The following is a 22,114-nucleotide window of genomic DNA, read 5'->3' as shown; positions in this document are numbered from 1 at the left end:
TGAATTCATCACACTTGTCTTCTCTATGCATATCAATTAAAAAAGGATGAAACTAGAAAAGGGGAAAAATCTGCCAAAACAAAGTCCAATCCAAATACATACAAATGAACAGATGAAAAGAGGCAGAGAACAAAGAGAGAAGGACTTGAATGAGAAGAAGTAGTAGAAGAAGGGAGACGACCCGCCCCTCCCAAAACAATCGATTAACGCCCCTGGTGATCTCTCCTCCAGGCCAAATGCCGCAGGGTGTGTGTGTGTCTTTCAGCTCAGGTGTAAGACAGAACTGAGCAAGGAAGACAGACATCTTTCCACTAACAGAAAACATATTGTATGATAAAAGGTAGCAGACGGTCTTACCTCCAAGATTTTGGGGTTGCCCTGACGGCCAAGGGTGCCTAGGATGAGGCCCCATCTCTGGGCTGAGCGGGCGCTCTCTATGGCCTGCAGTCTGGTGGTCCGCATTGCCTCATGGTCATAATACTCTCGAGAAAACACTTTACTGTATGGGTCATACCTACAAATATGGAGGACAACATATTTACAAACAATAAGATACTAAGAAAACAGAAAGAAGAACATTCATAAACTAGATTTTTTTTTTTTTTGAAGAAAATATGATAGTAGGATGTTGCCGGATATTTTGGTCCCTATTCATAACTTGGATGCCTCGTTCCATGGGATTCGTTTCCAATTTTTTGTCCACTGGGTAATTAATTTTTGTTTAAAATAAAAATAAGAAAAGAACAAAAATGTATTAAGTTAATTGTAACTAAAGCTAAATGTAAAAAGATGAAATTCAACTAAATGTTTCATTATCCCTCCACATTAAAAAGTACTAAATCAAATTAAGATGCAACAAAAGGATTTGATTCAACATCAGTAATGAATATAATATAATATAATATAATATAATATAATAGTCTCTCTCAAATTAAAACAATAAGTATTATTTATTTAATTATTATTTATTTATATTACAATAGCAGCCAAAAGGATGTCTGGTCTAAAAATAAGTGTAAAACACGTTTTAATTGTTTCATTTTTGATAACGCAATGAAACATGCAGAATTATGGGCATCTTGAACAAGCTGTCATACAAAGCTTGCACTCATTATTCCCCGCCTATAATTCAATCATTCACTGTGGCAGGTGTTATATATATTATTATATGTTATTTCATGTTTAAGTTTACAAAAAAGGGCAAAGAGGAAGGAGCTGTCCTCTGCAACCCTGGAGGATATTGCTGGATTTGTAGACCAAATATAAAATTGCTGAAGACTATGAGCCATAGCAATAAAGATGCTTGATTTAGGAAAAAAGTGTACAATTGCACATTGGTTTACCTGTAGGCCGGTATATCTGGGTTGGCAATCATGATGGATTCCAAATGAAATCTTCCGTCTCCAAGATAACTACAGACAGAAACAACTTTATCAGAGAAAAAGACAGAAGGAATAAAACTCTGCTAACTCTGGGATTTGCATAAGAAAATATAAAGGCCAATGGGTCTCGGCCTAGAGGACTCATAAACCAGATCAGAACCGTCCTAACATTCAGCAAGCAATCAGGGTGAGACCTACTCACTCCAAAGTCACGGCAACATTAGTCAGACGGAAAGCGAGTCATAGACACGGAGACTGATAGGCTACAATCCAGCTACTCCACAAATAAACCTGCGTGATATGATTGGGTCATGACGCGGACAGCACGCAAGCAGAGCTCAACACGCTGATTATCCTCTGCCGTGTCAACAGGAGAAGACCTGCCATAGTTAATGGGAGTATAGATTAACCTGGCAAACCTGATGGATGCCCTGGGGAACGCAGCCGCAATTAGAAAGGCTAATTAAGACACGTTTATGAAACACTATGGAACATATTGTGGGTGGGATCCCCCTGGGCCCACCGGAGCAAAGGCTAAACCAGCCATCCTTCACTCTCACACACACACAGCGACAGAAAAACGCTCTTTATTGTTCATTCTTCTTGTCCCTCAAACATACCGGCTGCGTTAGATAAAGAAAAACGGTTTCGCTGCCTTGTACCCGCTAAGGGAAAAAAAGTAGGGATGCACAATATATTTGTACCATATCAGTTATCAGCTAATGTTAACATATTATTGGTTTAATTTCATTGTTCAAGCAAATTTTCAGTTTTTACTAATCTTTGCTGTCAAGTTAATCTTCAAAAACACTAAAAACTTAATGACACTGTTAAATGTAATCTTTTGCAAATCTCATAATGAAAATTATTTTTTTATTGTTTATATTTTAAAAATGCCTTAATTTGCCTGTAGTATTTAAAATGCTTGATAAATTTTTTTGCTTTATTTTATTTTCAACAGAACAGAATTTTAATGTATTTTATTGATCAGTGTTAAAATATAACTCAACATCGTCTTATTGACCTTTTTTTTTTTTAACAAATAGAAATTTCTGCCCAATAAATGTTTTAGAGCTTGATATAATTGGAAAAACCATAATCATTATATAAATTTCCATCTTTTTTTTTTGGTCTGGAAATCACACTTTTAAAATTCCCTTATATACAGTACAAATAAACAGGGTTCCCAAGACAAAATAACACTTGTTGAAAGAACTTAAAAAAAAAAAAAATTAATTTAAGCCATTTTTAGCCCCCCGGAAGTGTGCCGAGGCCTCCTATGGTGGGTCCTGCCCCCTGGTTAAGAAACACTGATTTAGAAAAAGGTAGAAATGGAAACATACATTAAAAAGGTGAAACAATTGACTTCTTTGTTCAATAGCTCTGTCAGATACCATTTTAATGCTTTCCACCAACCATGGAAACAAAATCACAGAACTACGGGATACCTTCAAAAATAAATGCCTTTCTACCTCCTTATAGTGCACTACCCGCAAAGGAAGCATGTTTTAAAAAAATTATTTTAGCTATTGGACACAGTCATTCACCAAAAAAGTCCCCCTTCACACAAATTTTTCATTTTCCTTTATATGTTGCCATAATAAAACACACCAATTTTCCTGGATTACTGCACTGTCTCTTTCAAGGGCCTCTATTACAAATATTGCATTTATAGCAAAGGCATTAAACGCTCAGAGGTTTTCCGGCTCAGCTTTTAACAGTATAACTTAAACGACCACAAATTGATGCATTTCGTGGAGATGGCACTATTGAGAATATAAGATTAGAAATGGCCCAATTTGCAGTTCTTAAAACTGCTTTTCACAGCACCGACCCATTCACCCACAGTTCAGTTCATTATGTCTTCGGCAATGAGTCGGAGCTCCCTCTTGCTTCAGAAGAAATCCCAAGTGGAAACCAGAGGTCTGCATGAAGACCTGTGGCGTTCGTCAAATTTTATTAAATACAGAGCGCTTTACAGTCCGCCCAACTCAAAAGAGACTTTATGAAGGTGCCGATCGGCCATGAACCTGTGTCATTTTTCAACACAAAGCTGCAATCATCTTCTCCGTGGGACTTTATTCAGACCCCCGGCAAACATATTACTTCTTATGAGAAAGTCAGGCTCTGTATAAGCTTAATTTGCTGTTAATTATATGGTGGTGATTCGGCTTTGCAATATAACATCACATTACTACACCGTAAGTGTCAGAGAAAGTTTTTAATTTGATCGCTGAGGGTGAGGGCAAAAGTAAATGATCTATGAAAAAGGCTATTTGCATAATAGCCATGTCATTTTGGGGGTCAGTGACATGACCACTTGTGTATGTCTAATGTTGGCAGGCGCCCCGATGAAGAGGTGATGAGTGAAAATTAAAGTAAACACGCATCAATTCTCTTCCTCTCTCACCTAACACACACACACACACACACACACACACACGGACTAACATTCATCACAGATTCTGCACCCTGGATTAAGAGGCAGAAAGCACAAACACACACACACCCTCTCTGTGTACAGACACACACAGACAGGAGGTTTCCCTCTATCTCACAGGAGCAGAGCTTGCTGCTCACAGCCGCTGTGTGATACAGAGAATAATAGATCACACACACATATATCTGCTGCCTAATGTCTCGTCTCTGTGTTACAACAGCACTTGACACGCTCCTCATTAAAGACAGCTTGAAACTGCATTCGCAACGCATTTAACTTACGCAATGTGACATTTCAGAGACATACAATATTCCGCAGATAATAATGTGAGGCGGGTCTTGGTGTTATCAGAATTTGATTGGGTTGTGAAAAGTAGCATATAATATTATTGGTTAGTATTATTTTTCCTACACATGAGGCCTTGATCACATCAGCAGAGTAGTAGTTTTAAAGAAAATGAAAATTATTTTGATGATAGTGTATGTATTTTTCTTGTTCTTTTGAATAACATGCACTATTAAATTTGTGCACAATAAAACCAGTGATACGTATTAAAGTAAACAGGGTCAATTTTGATTTCATACTGTATATAAAAGGCCATGCTTTATTGTGAATACAGGGTGCACACAGTGTACGCCTGCAATGCTTTTAGCTGTAACTGTATCCACAATAAAGCATAACCTTGAGCACCTTATTAATTTCGTTAAATGGTTTAAAATGTAACATAATATTTAAATGCAATTTTTTTTATTACAACCTTAAGTATATTCATTCAATGCAATTGATCATTCATGCAATTCTTCCACAAGAAGATAGAATCCCTGACACATAAAAACTAGAAAACATGCTCTCATTAGGTAAAAAAAAGAAATAAAATAAAATAAAGCTGTATTGGTTAATCTGAATCCAGGGCTGAAACTATCCATTTCAAATTGATACATACATACACACACACTGACTTATTTTCATTCGAACACAGTCTTACTACATGACAACACATACTCAACATGGGCTAGAACTGTTTTCCTTACATGATGGCATTGACATGTTTCTCCAGACGAGGCGAGGTGCATCCGAGGATCTCCCCAGGAGAAAGCGGCCGACACTGAGGTACCAACACCTCGTAATCTGGCTTCAACTCTGCACTGGCTGCCTGAGAAGAGAAAGGAAAGGGATGCTGAGACCAAGGAAGCAACTTTTTTCCTACCAAAAGGGTGTTGTGCAGAAGCCAGTGCCCAATCTGGAACCACGCCACAAGTTTTCACCTTTCTTGAAAAGGTGGTTCTGGGCTGGAAGATTTGGCTCTAGGTCACCCCCCTAAACCTGCGGGTATTGAACCAAGAAATGGTAATGTCAGAGGTCTGAGGGCAGGTTAATGTTTGCAGCGAATAAAGTTTTAATGAAAGGGCAGACTTAACGTTGGCTTCTTTTGGAACAATTTACGCTGACGATTTTAAATGTCTAAATTTAGTCTGAAACTCAGGAACTCAGCATTAACTTCTTGCTTTTTTAACTGTTGTATAACAGCAATATCATAATGATGCTGAATGTACTGCATAGTACTGAATATCAGAGCTGCTGTAATTATAATACATACTACAATTAAAAATGGGGTTCGTGAGATTTTAAATATTTCTGAGAGAAGTCTCTTATGCTCACCAAGGCTGCATTTATTTAATCAGAAGCACAGTGAAAACAGTAATATTAAGAAATATTACCGTATTGGCCCGAATATAAGACGACCCTGATTATAAGACGACCCCCCTTTTTCCAGATGTATCTTTTGGAAAAAGGCTTTTTAAAAACCAAATCTTGTTTTTTCTCAGTAAAACACATTTTGTCTTCAATTATTTTCATTTTGCATATTTTTCCTATTTCAATTTTTGTTTTGAAAGTATGGTAAAAACTGGTAAAATGTACCAACAATCACATTTAAAAAAAATACCCTTTTTGATATACCATTAAAAAAAAAAAAAAAGGTAGCCCATCTGAATTAGGACATTTAGGCTATCCATCTAATAGTAGCCTACCAAAATCTTATGAACAGTAGAAGTTAAATCTTACTGTAATCTTCAAATCTGGGTACTGTCCATCAGGTTAACGTGACAGTCACGACTCATGCAGCTGTAATGTTTTCTTTTTCTTTTGTTTTTACTGGCGATCTTTCCAACACGCATTACATTACGTATTTCATGGCACACTCGTTTTATGCGTATTTGGCACCACGTATTGTTGTGGGTGTATTATTGACATGTCAAAGTCTAGACCCTGAATATAAGACGACCGCGTTTTTTCAGATGTATTTCCAAGAAAAAAACATCGTCTTATATTCGGGTCAATACGGTATTACAGTTTAAAAGAACTGTGTTCTATTTGAACATATTTTAAAATGTAATTTATTCCAGTGAAAACAAAGCTGATTTTTCAGCAGCCATTACTCCAGTTTTCAAGGTCACATGATCATTTGGTAATAATTCACAAATGCTGATTTGGTGCTGAAGAAACATTTCCAATGCTGAAAACAGTTTTGCTGCTTCATACTTTTATGGAAAATGTGATGTATTTTTTTTTTTAATAGAAAGTTCAAAGGAGCAGTATCTACTTAAAACATATATATTTTTTTATTTTGTAACAAATTTGTCTTCATTGTCACTTCTGATTAACTGAATGTGTACTTGCTGAAAATTATAATTTCTTTCTCTTCTTAAAAAAATAAAATTCTTTGTGAACGCTATGAACTTTTAAATGCTAGCTTTCACACTATGTGAACTGATTGTTATGAATTTTATTCATTATATACCCAAACGCTCCTGATGTCATAATACTGCTGAATCAAACTACTCTTGATGTTAAAATATGTTCTTAAACTCAAGACTTGTAAACAAAGGCTGCTTGTTTGTGTAGTAATATAGTCAGGTTCTGAGAGAAGCTTGCAGATCTGGCCGAGCACTGGCTCTTTTCAGTGGAAGGAAAGAGACACAGATACAATCAGAGAAACAGTCATCCACAGCACATCTCCCAAAACCTACAGGCTTTCCTTTCCAATGAAAAGGAAGCAAAGAAATGGTGCCAAATAAATTAAGGCAAGAAAGCCACAGTAATGCAACGGGGGCAGAGACATTACGGTTAAGATTTTGTTTCTGATGAGCAGAGAAAATAACAAAAACACATAAAACGTGTGCATTCACACCCCTCTGACCCCCAGCACCCACCCAGAGCACGGGAATGGGCCTACACACACACGATACACAGGCCGTGCTATTTCCAGAAATAGCATGGGTCATTTTTAGGCAGGAGGGTGAAACCGACAGCGAGGAGGAGAGAGCGAAACAGGAAAAAAAAGAAGGGAAGAAAATCTCACACTTATGTAAGGTGGAGTGCTGAGTGCAACTTGACTTCTGATAATTCCTCCTCTTGTGCAGTTCAAAATAACTTTAACCGCATTTCACACCCACATACACAAACACACTATTATAGGAGCAAACAAACACACACACACGGGCAGCCTTATGTGCTGTCAGAGACCTTGAAGCAGGAAGGTAAGTGATAGAGAGAAAGACAGACAGTAAACGAATCAGAGAACATCTTTAACTGCAGGGAATAGTTATCATTGAGTAAGAAGCGGGGGGTCAAAGGTCACCTGTAAAGCAGCCACAAACTGGATGGTGCTGACGAGGGCGAGCGAGTGGCCAGGGGGAAAGTTGAACCTGAGTGTGTCCAAGAAGTGGGCAGTGTCAATCTGGATGTCCACAAACACGTACAGCATCTTGATGCCCTCAGTTGAGTCTATTGGGACTGAAGACACAAACATTAGCATATTTCACTCCTCACACATCCAAATGATTATTTCATTCGTAGGTTGACTTCCTATTTTTTCTCTAACCTGAAAAATCTAAATTTGGCGTTCAACATGGAGTACGTTTACATGGACAACAATACTCCGATTTTAACACGATTAAGACAATACTCTGATTAAGAATCTACCTAAAGTCATAATCAAAGTAAACAGAAATCGAATTAAGACGTGGAGTATTCCTATTTTAGTAGCATTACTGAAGTGCAGTATAGACATGTAAACACCTTAATCACATTATTAGCGTCGTGTTGGACTTTTCGCGCATTTTGCGAGGGAACATGAAAGGAATATTCTAAAAGCAACTCATGTAAACACCATAATCATAATATTGGCTTATTTAGAATAAGGTAAATAATTAGATTACTGACGTCCATGTAAACGTACTCATTGTTTGTGCTACAGATTCAAATGATCCCACAAATCAAATGGTGCACTCAAGTCCTTCTGTGAAGTTTGCATTTACGATTTTGGAAGTCGTAATTAGGATGCCAGATGCGTTCAAATCACTTTGGTCCAAGCAAGATGGCATGTATCTTTTCTACAAAAAAATACAGCAAGTGTTTTTAACTCTACTTCTACAAAATGATTAATAAAGAATGTGCATCAGGTATGTTTTTTGCTTTTTTAATGTTATTCATTCAATTTATGAAGGTATGGTAAACCGAATCATTTCGTAATTGCACAAATTTTGAACATGCAGATTTGCTAGTTTTATGTAAAATGTAAACAAAAAAAATCCATTGTTGTAAACAAATTTATGGGTAATACAGATGCCACTTCACTGCATATTTTGAGTTTTTAGTTTGTGTTCAACACGTTAAATATTATCTTTCTGACATTACTTGAACGCACCAACAGAATCACCTGGCGGAAAAAATAGGCACAACAATTTCTTTCACCCAAAAATTGTCATCATTTAGGCCTACTCACTCTCATGTTGTTCCAAACCTGTATGACTGTATTCTTAGAATCACAACAGAAAATATTTTGAAGAATGTTTCAACTGTCTTGTCCATATAACGAAAGTCAATGGGGTCCAAAAAAAAGAAGAAATTTTTCAAACAACTGTGCTCACAGAATAAAGAATTCAGGTTTGGAATGCCACTGAGTGAGTAAATGATCCTGGATTTTTCATTTTATTATAAACCATTCCTTTTTAGATCCATCTGAAATCGCACACTGTGAGAGTACTGCATTTCTTGAAAAATTTCTCAACCTTTGTTCTACTGTACAAGTATGCATGTATATAGTATATATATATAGTATAAGCACAACCCGCACAAACTAGCACATAATAGTTAATTGTCATAAACTGCAAACTCACAACAAAGTAAATAAATGTCTTGAAAACTCAGAAAAGTTTGTGTTAGTCAGCCTACCTCCGATCTACTGATGACAGTAACTGAAGAAAAGAGAAAATCGTACAATTGCTATTAATGCCATTCATTTCACGCCCCATTTAAAAGACAGCAGAGCTGAAAGAGGAAGGCGGGCTTCAGTCTTCTCCCATCTACATTATCATTTACTGCTGATGGTCATAATTGCTGCTCTTCTTGTAGCATTCTCTTTAAAGCCCCTGCTCTAATGGCCATTTCACTGCTATTAGGCAAATGCCACCTTTAGGGAGTGTTTTAAACACGGAGCCCATCTAACTATGTAAGAAAAGATGGCAAGACAGTAAAGCAAGTGGGAAGAGAGGAAGTAAATCTACCTCTCAAAGCAGGAAGATCAACAGAGGCTTCTCAGCAAACACACATTGCTGAGACATCTATGAAAAAGTACATATTTTGGAAAGCACTGCATATTTTAAAGGGGTAATTTAACCAAAATTGACTCATTCTTATATACACTGAACAAAATTATAAATGCAAAACTTTTGTTTTTGCCCCCATTTTTCATGAGCTGAACTCAAAGATCTAAGACTTTTTCTATGTACACAAAAGGCCTATTTCTCTCAAATATTGTTCACAAATCTGTCTAAATCTGTGTTAGTGAGCACTTCTCCTTTGCCGAGATAATCCATCCACCTCACAGGTGTGGCATATCAAGATGCTGATTAGACAGCATTATTATTGCACAGGTGTGCCTTAGGCTCACATTTTAGAGTGGCCTTTTATTGTGGGCAGCTTAAGGCACACCTGTGCAATAATCATGTTGTCTAATCAGCATCTTGATATGCCTCACCTGTGAGGTGGATGGATTATCTTGGCAAAGGAGAAGTGCTCACTAACACAGATTTAGACAGATTTGTGAACATTATTTGAGAGAAATAGGCCTTTTGTGTACATAGAAAAAGTCTTAGATCTTTGAGTTCAGCTCATGAAAAATGGGGGCAAAAACAAAAGTGTTGCGTTTATAATTTTGTTCAGTGTAGTTCCAAACCTGTATGACTTTTTTCTTCAGTGGAACATATACGAAGTGGAAATATCTCAGTGTTTTTTTCCAATGCTAACCAAAACGGTTTAGCATGCTTAAAAACGTTTTTTGAAAATCTCAGGAAAAGATGGACAAAGTGAGAGAAATATTGATTATAAAGTAATATTTCATTCAGTACTTAAAAGTGTTGTTAAAAATAGTTCATGTGCATGTGTTCATGTTTGTGTGCTATGTGTTATTATTATGCTTTTGTGCTGTTAGCTTAGCGACATGCTAACATCACAGCTTGATTGAACTGCATGTCAATCTGCTTCTTCGAGTTGTTACCTATGTAGAGTGTTCCAAATAAGTTTCCGTGGCGTTTAGGATGATCCCTTAGAAGGCAGCTGCCTTCATAGGCAATAAGCAACGAGGAATGTTTTAGAACAGAGCTACTGAATAGATGTCAAAGACAATGTTTACAGCTAGTTACTAGAGGAATTGATATACATGACTGAGTGGAGAGAAAGAAAGACTTCTGGGAGAGAGATTTTACCGACTGTGGCAATAAAAGTTTTATTCTTGAAAGTTTTGCATTTAAGTGGGTCACTGTCAGAATGCACATACATACAGGGCTATTTTCATACAGGCATGAAACACACAAGAGGCAATAACCTCTTTCCGCAGGTGCTAGAAAACAAAAGAAGACGTGGAGGGGCCGGGGGGTTGAAGTTAAGTGGAATCGATCCATTTCTCTTATCCAATTAGCACGGCAGACTGAGAGCACTTACTCACTGCAATTACAGCTGTTGTCAATAAGTCATGAATTCAGTCACGGTCTCCATCTGTAAAGGTGGTTTCCCTACAGTGGTTCAGGCTGCAGGATTGCCGAATGACTAAAGAAACGTTGTCAGCACGATGGTATAAAACTGTACATTTCTAGTCTATTACCACCCACTGCCACTTATACCAACGACGGAAATAAGCGCAGTTAGAATAGCTAAATATGTGGGAGAGCGTTGCTATTAAGTGACTACATTGTATTGCAATAGGTAGCACTTCAATATTAACCTTGAATCAAGACTAGTTCGCACATAATTTATAATTGAAATGGTTTAATAACAATATTTTGTTATGGTTACACTGAATTGGTTACAAAATAGATGAAGGATGGTAAAACATATAGTTAATTGTACCCAACATGTATGTAAAATATTACCTGAGACAGAAAGAGAGAGGGGGACATGGAGAGACGGAGAAAAAAGAAGGAGAGAGGGTAGAGCCCCGAGAAGAGAGCGCCAGCAAAGAAATGGAGCTTTTCCACTGCGTGGTACGACTCAGCACGGCTCGGCTCGGTTTGCGTTTCCCCTACAGTTTAGTACCGCTTTAGAGTGGGTGGGATTATTCACATGTCGTTATAGTTGCGCCGCCTCTACTGCCTCCTGAAAAACATTTTCATTCACCCCCATCAAGCTCTCGCTGGATCCGCTCCTCCGCTATCAAGGAGAGGAACGTCTGTACTTCTTCAACAGACCACGAAACAGCCACTTTTTGGTTGTTAAAAAAGGTACGCTCGTTTTACTGTACCCAGTGGAAAACCCCCCAAAAGTGAACCGTACTGAACCGTACTGTGCCGTTCCATGCAGTGGAAAAGCGCCAAAAGAGGCAGCAAAGAGAAAGAGGCCAGAGCAACAGTTGCAATCTTCTTTTATCCCTTCCTTGACCATGTGACTAAAAACCAAATGTGAGACATTCAAACTGACCAATCAGCAGATTACAGCTTTGCCCACTGGGCAAAAGAGTGTGACAATTAGCAGACCCCCGATGTATACACATGTTGGCCTACAGGCCTGATCACTATCAGCACCTCTGTGTCTTCAGGAATGCCAAATGGCCCTTTTGATACGCAAGATAGGTTTGGGACAGGAAAGCAGAAGTCTTTGATAATTTTTGACCCTACAAAGTCCCCCCTTGGCACCGTTGGCCACACCTAAAGAGGCAAAAGGTGACATATTCCATGAAAACATGCTTTCTGTTGTGTGCAGATGTCATCTTCAGACTTCTGGTCCAGACTTGTTGCAGTGGCAGCTGGTCAGTCTTTGTTCTCCTTTCAGCCCTGTGTGAGAGATCTTCATCGAATGGTGTTGCACCCTTCATAGATATGCAAAACGTCCATTGAATACTTCACACCTCCACAAGAACAGGCACTGAACATGGTAGAATCCGCTTGTCCCTCTTTCTGAGGCAGTACACAGAATGTGAACTTATGCAGAAGGAATCCTGTGATTTCAAAAGAGCATATGGCACAACAAACAGCAAAAGTATACATGGCATTTGTCATTGGTCAGAGGTTTGATGTGGTCAGATAGAATTTGTCTCTGGCAAAAAGTCCTTAAATCTATGTACTTAAAAAGATGGTCAAGGTGAGAACAAAAGATGATCTGAAAAGCTCTTACACTGTTTTTGGAAACAATAAAATAAATTGCATTACAAAAAAATCAACAATTGTTGGTTCTAACACCCCCTTCATCAATAAGAGTATCAGCAAAATATTCAGTGTAACCAAATACAGAGATTAAATTGTCCAAAACAATAACTGTTTCAACTGAAATGGACAAAATACAAAGAAGCAAAAATCAAATTAGTTACAAGATATATCAATGCAATTTTTTCTATACTTTGGCATAAGTGAGAAATATTAATTTACTTTTGAATCTTGATGAGATGATAACTAAGTGATTAGGTAAACCCAAAGAAAACAAAACAAACAACAATAATTGGATGAAATTCAAAATAATAGTACAGTCTAGGTCAGTGATGGGCAAACTTGGCCCTTCCAGGCCACTTTCCTGCAGAGATTTGATCCAACCCTGATAAAACTCACCTGCCTGTAGCTTTCTAGTAGTCTTGAAGACAATGATTAGCTGGTTCAGGTGTGTTTGATTAGAGTTGGAGCTAAACTCTGAAGGAAAGTGACCTGGAAGGGCCAAGTTTACCACCCCTGGTCTAGGTATATAGACTTAAACAACATTATATGCATACATTTTTAAGCCAGTGACAGACAGAAATCAGAAGATCCCTAATGGAGAGCCCCCTGCCCTGCTCATTGGTACTTAAGTATGATCTGCCCTGGACGCAGATTTGCGGAAATATCTCCAAAGAGAACAAACAACACCTCTCCCCTTGTTCATTTACGACCCCCTTCCCCCTTCACTCTCGCCTCCCTGCCTCTGACTCTCTCCTCTTCTCCCCACAAAGCAAGAATATCCATATGCCACATGTGCTATATCTTGTGAATATGTTGTTTCCCTTTCATGTTTGATATCGTTCTTGTTTTTACAACTGATTTAAAGATTTCTTTGTTTTTGTTCTGGTAGTATTTAAGGGAAAGTTGCAAATCAGTCATTGCGATTCTGTAGTCAGATCAGCCCGTAGTGTGGAGTGTATTTCATATGCTCCATACTATGTCTCTTCCTGAAGTCAGGGATACATTTCATTTTTATTAAAAAATATGGTAACACTTTATTTCGATAGTCCACTTTAGACATTCTATTAACCGTAAGTAACCTTGCAACTACATGTCAACTAGCAGTTAGTAGAGTATTAGTAGACTGTCTGCTTAAGCTTTAATTCAAGGGGTTGAACAAAAATATAACATAAAATGCTGAGGAATTACAACCATTTTTATACAGTCCCCCCATTTTCAGGGGCTTAAATGTAATTGGGCAAATAAATATAATCATAAATAAAATGTAAATTTTTGATATTTTGTTAAGAATCCTTTGCAGGCAATGACTGCCTTAAGTCTGGAACTCATGGACATCACCAGAGACTGGGTTTCCTCATTTGTGATGCTTTGCCAGGCCTTTACTGCAGCTGACTTCAGTTGTTGTTTGTTTGTGGGTCTTTCTGCCATTTGTCTTTAACAAGTGGAATGTATGCTCAATCGGGTTGAAATAAGGAGATTTGACTTGGCCATTGCAGAATATTCCTTTTTTACCTTCAAAAACTCCTAGGTTGTTTTTGCTGTATGTTTTGGGTCATTTTCCACTTGTACTATGAAGCACTGTGCCGCCGTCCAATCAACTGCTGCATTTGACTGAATCTGGGCAGACAGTATATCCCTATAATTTCAGCCGTCCAAAGAATGCTTTTCCAGAAGTGGTCTGGCTTTTTTAGATGTTTTTTGGCAAAGTCTTATCTGGCCTTGTTTGCACCTTGTGGTGAACCCTCTGTATTTGCTCTTGTGAAGTCTTCTCTTGATTGTAGACTTTGACAGTGACACGCCTACACACACCTACTCACTACTCCTGGAGAGCGTTCTTCACGTGGCTGGATGTTGTGAAAGGGTTTTTCTTTACCATGGAGAGGATCCTCCGATCATCCACGACTGATGTCCAGGCCTTTTTATGTTGCTGAGCTCACCAGTGTGTTAATTTTTCTCAGAATGTACCTAACTGTTGATTTGGTCACTCCTAATGTTTCTGCTATCTCTCTAATGGATTTGTTTTGTTTTTGAAGCCTAACAATTGTCTGTTTCACTTGCATGGAGAGATCCTTTGACCACATGATGTGGGTTCAGAGCAACAGCTTCCAAATGCAAATGGCACACTTAAAATCAACTCCAGAACTTGTACCTGCTTAACTGATGTAGTAATAACAAAGGAATAGCCCACACCTGTCCATGAAACAGCTTTTGAGTCAATTGTCCAATTACTTATGGTCCCTTGAAAAAGGGGGGAGGTTCATATTAAAAAGATGAAATTCCTTAACCTTTCCTCCAATTTTGATGTGAATACCCTCAAATTAAAGATCAGAGTGTGCACTTTAGGCACATACAGTGGTGTGAAAAAGTTTTTGCCCCCTTCCTGTTTAACTGCATTTTGTATTTACTTGTATTATCTTTGCGTAATATTAAAATTGGTTTGATGATCTGAATCTTTTAAGTGTGACAAATATGCAAAAAATAAAAAAAACAGGAAGGGGGCAAAAACCTTTTCACGGCACTGTATTCATTATACAACTGTAACTTGAATATGTTTTGGTCAGCAGCTAAAATAATAAAACTTGTTCCTGTGTCCAAATATTTATGGACCTAACTGTACACACATTCACATACATGGCTTTAAACTTTAAGCCTCAATGTCATTTTGCGTTACAGCAAATGTGATAAATTATTCAACATCGCTCTGATAGGATGTGAATATCCATCAAAATATAAAAATAGACTAAAATGTCTATAAATGTCAATAAATCAATCTGTAGGTACTATAAATCACTGACTACATTTTCAGTGACAAAATGAACACTCACTTTTTTGCTGCTTCATCAGCAGTTTTTTCACTTGCCAAAAAAGTCACCATACAAAAAATAAAAGCCTTTTGCACTTGCTTTCAGAACTCTTGCTAAAGTTAACCTTTAAAAGACTTGAATATTGTTGGATTCAGGGATATCAAGGAAAAGAAACATAAAACAACCAAACAACCAAGAAGAGCGAAAAGAAGTGAAATGTAAAGGAATTCCTAACCAAAGAAAAAAACGAGGACTTCCCCAAAAGGAGGTTTTGGGCAATTTTGTCAGGTGTATCTCACTTTTTGGTAAATATACATTTACATACAATATGCACAGCATTAAAGCAGTTACGCTATTATAATTTTTAGCTAACACTGACAAACAAACATGTCCAGAAGGTCTGCCTTTGACTGTGAATAAGTGTATAATGTTAAGATTCGCAGGAGGCTTCGGCCCTCAGATGCGGGATTAATATTCCTTTGGCCAGCTCTGGTATTTGGGAGAGGTGTGATTGTTCTGCTGGAGATATATTGGCCCTATTGATTTAGCATTTCCTCTACTGTATGTTGTGCTGCTGACAGGCAGCGGGGGGTAAAAGAGCGGCTTCCTCTAGGCTGGCACGTCCAGGCCTTTTAAAGGACACCCTTAATGCATGTTCACTATTGATCTGCTGAGCACACGTGCAGACAGGCCCATTCAAAAAATCTGCTATCCTTTACACATGACGGCTTAGACTAGCTACCATACTGAGCTATTGAGAGCAGCTTTGCAAAGCATTTCAAGAGTAAATCTATACATCTTCACTTCTCCTTAACCTGGCCGACTGTCTCCAACCTTTGCTCTTAGAAACTCCCACTGAGATCTCTTGGTCTCTTTCTCAATTATTTTTTCAAACATTCAGTTGCCCGTCAATGAAAGACCCTGAAACATGCTCATGAAAAACCGCAGGATCATAGAAAGATGATAGATGAGACGTCTTCCTTTATGAAAATTAATTTGTGGGTTTGTAGTCTATAAATATGTTAAAAGAAATAGTTATAATACCCAGCTATGAAGAATCCAAACCTGTTTGCCTTACTTTCTTCTATGGAACACAAAAGGAGAATGTCACACCACCCTTTTTCATACCCATATTAATTTTATTTTATTATTTATTCATATTTTGAATTAGCTTTTATTTTTATATGTTCCATTTTCTTTTAAAGTTTTAGTAATTTTGTTATGTGCTTTTGTCATTGGTTGTTTTGCTAATGCATAGCTTTAATTAATATTTATTTCAGGTTTAGTTTCAGTAATTTTTGTATTCAAACTTATATATTTCAGTTAGTGTCAAGGCAACCATTCTATCTTAAAATAAGAATTAAACCTATGTAAGTCATACAGGTTTGGAATTACATGAGGGTGAGCAAATGATGGCAGAATGTTCAATTTGGGTAAACTGTAACTTTAATTCACATATAAGAATTGCAACTCACTGAGACAACTGTGTCCATAATGCACCATGAAGTCAGCTCCCAAAGCGCGGGCAGTGAAGTCGTCCACGCAGCAGGCCCCGTATGTCACATCTCCCATCACCAGAGTGTCCGCCTCTGTGAATCTGACAAACAACACAATCAACCAATCAATGACCTTGATCACCACACTATTGCAATTCAGATCAATCAGGCCGTAAATAAAATGACGGTTCCACACAGTTGGCAGATCAATCACTCTCAAGCGGAAATGTCACTCAGACATCCATGTCTCCAGTTAAGTGGGCTCCCGCTAGCCGTAAACTGATGCACTCTGTGCAGTCTGGAAAACCATCTAGAATAACCTTCAGAGACGACAGAGCACTGGACAATGACTAACATAAGCATTCACTGATGGTAAACATTCAAGTACCATGTTAAGGTTAATAGCTATGGATGCACACTGTCCTACGAAAAAGTAGGTAAGCTGGTTATCGAAAATTTTAAATGCAGATTCAAACCAGTGGTAATCCATGAGCCATCACCATTGTGTTCTTGAGAAAGAGACTAAACTTGTCCCTCTGTACTGTACCTACATAAGTGCTACAACCATCAATGTCTATAAAAAATGTATTACTTATTATGAAAATTATATTTATAAAAAAATATTCTGTCAGCATGTTAGTATTCGATTTATCTCAATGGTACTTACTCAGCTGGCACTTACTCAAAAATCCATCAAAACTAATTTATCTGTTCACACTGGAAAAAAGGGGGTACAATGTGACATAATAACAGTCAAGACATATTTGATGTTTAATATACAGTTATGTGGAGCAAGATTATGGACCAATAAGAGTTCACGATTTCTACTTGCCCTGTCAACATTTTTACTGGAACCAAAGCAAAGCAAAACAAAACAAAACAAAACAACAAACAAAACACAGAATAAAACAAAACAAAAAACACAAAAAATATAATTTTAAATGTATACTTTTATATAGTTTTTTGATTTATTTAATATTTTTATTAAAATAAAAAATGTAATAAACTTTTTTTGCACAAATTGTTTCATGCATTATTAAACTAAGTAGAAAATTCAGAATTAAAAAATGTTAATTATATAAAAAACTTGAAAACCAATAAATTAATAAATGTGTGCTGTAAAATCATGGCATACAGTAAAACAGATTTTTACTGATTACCTTGTCATTTTAAACTAATTCTTACTAACTCTACCAACTTCAACAAAGCTTGTGTCAATTTTAGCAAGATAAAAAAAATGTGCCTAGCAGTAGCAGACAATTTTAAACAGTTTACAGAATTCACAGCCAAGTGTCATAAAAATAGTTTAAATCAGCATAAAAATGAAATGCACATATATGATCCAAAAACATGAGATACAGCGGTAACCCAATAGAGCAAGTGACTCAAAATTCCCATTCTAACCTGCATTCTTAAAGGGGACCTATTATGCAAAATTCACTTTCACATGTTGTTTGGACATAAATGTGTGTTGGCAGTGTGTGTACACAACCACCCTATAATGATAAAAATCCACCCACTCCTTTTTAAAAAAAAATCCCCATAAATCATAAGCAGTGTCTCCCAACTACCTATTTTCAGAATTGGTGCTAATGTGATGTCACATTAGCCACAGGTCCCGCCCACGAAAGTTGACAGACACTGCCGTTTTAACATAGAATCGCCCTGAGCAAGTTCACAGCGAGTTGAACACAGTCCGCCATTGCTGCACTGACGAGAATGTCTCCCAAGCGTTTTAGGTGTTCTGTAGCTGGATGTATGAATCCACATAGCTCTCTCCATTTACTCCCGAAATCTGAGCCGCTGAAGGCAAGGTGGATTCATTTTGTTTTCGAAGAAAATGCTCCCTCAACTCCACCGAAATTCGTTTATGTCTGCGCGAATCATTTTACACCGGACTGCTTTGTGAATGAGGGTCAGTATAAAGCAGGTTTTGCACAAAAGTTGCTTCTGAAGGATGGAGCAGTGCCAACTGTTCGTGATCCAGCTACATCTCCAGAAGAAGTAAGTATTATGCGTTAAGTTTTCCAAATTGCCTTTCTGAAAGAGCTTCTTGGCTCTCTGTAAGGCTAATGTTGCTAAAGCTACCATTGTCTGTCTGTTTTCACTGATGCTGCCTTCACGTGCTACCAGAATGATCGTAAAGAATGTTCAATTCAAGTTTATTTGTATAGCGCTTTTTACGATACAAATCGTTGCAAAGCAACTTTACAGAAAATTAAGTTTCTACAATATTTAGTAGTAGCTTATCAGTGGTGACTGTCAGTTTATGTACATATGGCAGAAATGTATGGAAGAATCAATTAAAGACGTAATCAAACAGACGATGAACACTATTAACAGCAATTATTATATGATGAAATATATGGAGTTAAAAAACTAAATGGTTAATGTGGGAGTTAAAATTGCATAAGAAAGCAATGTGAAGTCGACCGCTAGAATTAGTCGAGCTCATAATCACAAGTGGGGCTTATAAAGTTTGTAATAGCATGCGATGGCACCATGAGTTATTTTTTATCGCGCCGTGCTCCCGTCTGTGTAATTCATAAATTGCATTTTTTATGCACCGTACAATCAGATGAATGACTTTTAAACCGAGTGCGCTTTCTGTAAAGATAACAGGCTTGTACTAATATTGGAGTGTTTATTTGCAAAGGCTAGCACCGGTATAGGTAAACCTGTAAACCTGTGTCTGCGGTCGGGAGGAGCAGAGCCGGATAATGCTCGTATGTGCAAATGATTATATATAAATGAAAATATATATAAATAGATACAGGGGTGACACAGTCAGAATTCACTGAATGCTAAATGCATTTGAGCATCCATAAACAACGCAAAACACAGCCATTTTGAGTTTTTGCAAGTGATTCCTATGGAGAAAAATCACTTCCTGCTCTCCAGCTGCATTTCGCACGTCATCAGTGACGTCATGTGCAAACAACCTATTGCCGGAGCTTGAGCTCTTGAAGCTCCGCCCTCTTCCACCAGAGCACCAACTCATTTGCATTTAAAGGGAAAGGCGTGGTGGTTGAAGAGAGATCCCCTCATATGATTGTAAAGCGCGTTGGGTGTACAGCAATACAATGAAAGCTCTATATAAAAAAAATGCCTCAAAAATGCCTCATGCCAAAAAAAAAAGTACAGTACGGACTTTCCGCCATCTCATCCATTCTTCTTTTTTCGTCACTCCTTAAACTTTGCTGCATGTAAGTTACAGGGCGCAAGTGATTCCTATGGAGAAAAATCACTTCCTGCTCTCCAGCTGCATTTCGCACGTCATCAGTGACGTCATGTGCAAACAACCTATTGCCGGAGCTTGAGCTCTTGAAGCTCCGCCCTCTTCCCCCAGAGCACCAACTCATTTGCATTTAAAGGGAAAGACACGAAAATGGCAAGTTTTGGCTCATACCCTAAAAGTGGCAATTTTAACAAGCTATAAAATATTATCTGTAAGGTATTTTGAGTTAAAACTTCACATACACACTTCTGGGGACATCAGATACTTATTTTACATCTTGTGAAAAGGGGCATAATAGGTCCCCTTTAAAAAACAAATCATGGCCAGTAAGAGACATTTAAAAAATATTTATTAATTCACCTGTTAATAGCAGGTGTGGCAAAGCTGTAGACTCTGAATGTAAGAATTTAAGTCTGTTAAAACACGTTTTACTACACAATAGAGGACATTACTGAGCCACCATCTCCAGTACAGCACACTCTTAAGAGACGCTGCTACAAATTGTCCTTGGCTTCCTTCCTACGCTTTGTAGGACAATGACAAGCATTCCAGCAAGGTGGATCTCTAAGGAGCTGTTTGAAGAACCAACGATCTGTTTTTGTTTGCTTCGGCAGGGGTCGTTAAGTGTTAGCACTTCTATTGACTGGCACACTGCTGCCGCCTCTCCTCTGTGTGAAATTTAAATGCAGGATAAACATGAGACAGGAGCACATAAATTATGAGTGAGAAAAAACGAGAGAGAATGAATATGCGAGGAGAAGTAAGGTGGAAAAGAGAGTAGTGGCTGTTGTATGGGAAGCTGGCTGTCTGGAAGCAGACATATTTAGGACAAGTATTATTAATAGAACATAGGCACATTTTCTCTGGTTTTATACACACATACACACACAGTAGCACTTTTAAACCCCTCCACCTGATTCACCTTCTCACCTCTCATTCAGACTGAGCTCTCGAAAGTGGCCAGTACAACTCCATGACACATAGTACAGTCTGTACTGATCGCTCTGCCTGGGATATCTTTTTCTTATACTTCCTGTCTGGGTCTTAACCTTTCTTTTTCCTCAGTTTGTCAATCTATGATACCTCTGATGTGAGCCTTTTTCCATTGCTAACTAAATGGTGGGTGAATATCTCGAAAAACATAAAGGCTAAATTGAACTTTATTTCTGCTTTTGGAAGAACGTTTAGGCTTATGTTTATTCTCTGTGGTCCTCTGGTCCCTGAGCGTCTGTGCTTGTGTCACTGTAGTCAAGCACATAATCAACCGAGAAAAATGTTTATGTGGATTTCTAGGCTAATAAACATCTAATTAAATGAAAAAAAAAAACTCTTTGGTGGTCTTGTGTTGACAAATTACGTTTATACTCCCTATACCCTCCATCCCAAAACACCTTGTTCTGCATGAATAACATAAAATTACATTTTTTCCAATCAAAACAAGGCAATTTTTTTTTTTTTTTTTACTGTAATGAGTTTAAATACAATAATCTAATGAGAATCAACATTGAGAATAATGGGGATTACAAAATAATAGTAATAATAGTAATAAAAATCATAATAATTATAATAAAGTACAAGTAAAACATCTGGATGCTAGTGAGAACATGGTATTGAGAACGTTGGAAAATAATTTCTAGGTGCTCAAGTGCTTAGTTAAAATAAAATCAAAAAAATTAATTAATGAATAAAGGCCCTGATAAATAGGTCTAATTGTTTGTATGTAAACACACACACGTACATATTCCATCTACTCGTATTCTTTTTATAAATAAAAAATGACCCTATAACTTTAGTGTACTTTATTTTTTCCTATCCTATCTATTTGTTTTCTTTTTATTTATTATAGGAAAAAAACACTTTGCTATGTATACTGCGTTAGACTAACCCAGACTTGTCACAACACTTACATAATTTTGCTTATTTGTTGGTGTTGATTGATTTTATTGTCCTCATTTTTAAGTCGCTTTGGATAAAAGCGTCTGTTAAATGACTAAATGTAATGTCATGGGTATATGTATGTATGTATGCATATATATATATATATATATATATATA

General features: G+C 37.4%; 1 protein-coding gene across 2 annotated transcripts in view; it reads right to left on the bottom strand.

The window, feature by feature from the left end:
• Positions 1 to 22,114, bottom strand: part of dph1 (diphthamide biosynthesis 1) — a 117,057-nt gene that overhangs the window by 24,777 nt on the left and 70,166 nt on the right. For both annotated transcript variants that reach the window (XM_016557003.1, XM_016557002.1), the window contains 5 exons: positions 16,801 to 16,922; positions 7,463 to 7,617; positions 4,854 to 4,975; positions 1,344 to 1,412; positions 358 to 514 (listed from right to left, as the gene is read on the bottom strand). In XM_016557003.1, the coding sequence (XP_016412489.1) occupies positions 358 to 514; positions 1,344 to 1,412; positions 4,854 to 4,975; positions 7,463 to 7,617; positions 16,801 to 16,922 (625 nt within the window). The remainder of the gene's footprint in view (positions 1 to 357; positions 515 to 1,343; positions 1,413 to 4,853; positions 4,976 to 7,462; positions 7,618 to 16,800; positions 16,923 to 22,114) is intronic.

The sequence above is a fragment of the Sinocyclocheilus rhinocerous genome, unplaced genomic scaffold (assembly GCF_001515625.1).
Source record: "Sinocyclocheilus rhinocerous isolate Xijiao unplaced genomic scaffold, SAMN03320098_v1.1 scaffold166, whole genome shotgun sequence".
In the NCBI taxonomy this organism is placed as follows: domain Eukaryota; kingdom Metazoa; phylum Chordata; class Actinopteri; order Cypriniformes; family Cyprinidae; genus Sinocyclocheilus; species Sinocyclocheilus rhinocerous.
Note: the sequence above shows the minus strand (reverse complement) of the source record. Positions and strands in the feature narration are given on the sequence as shown.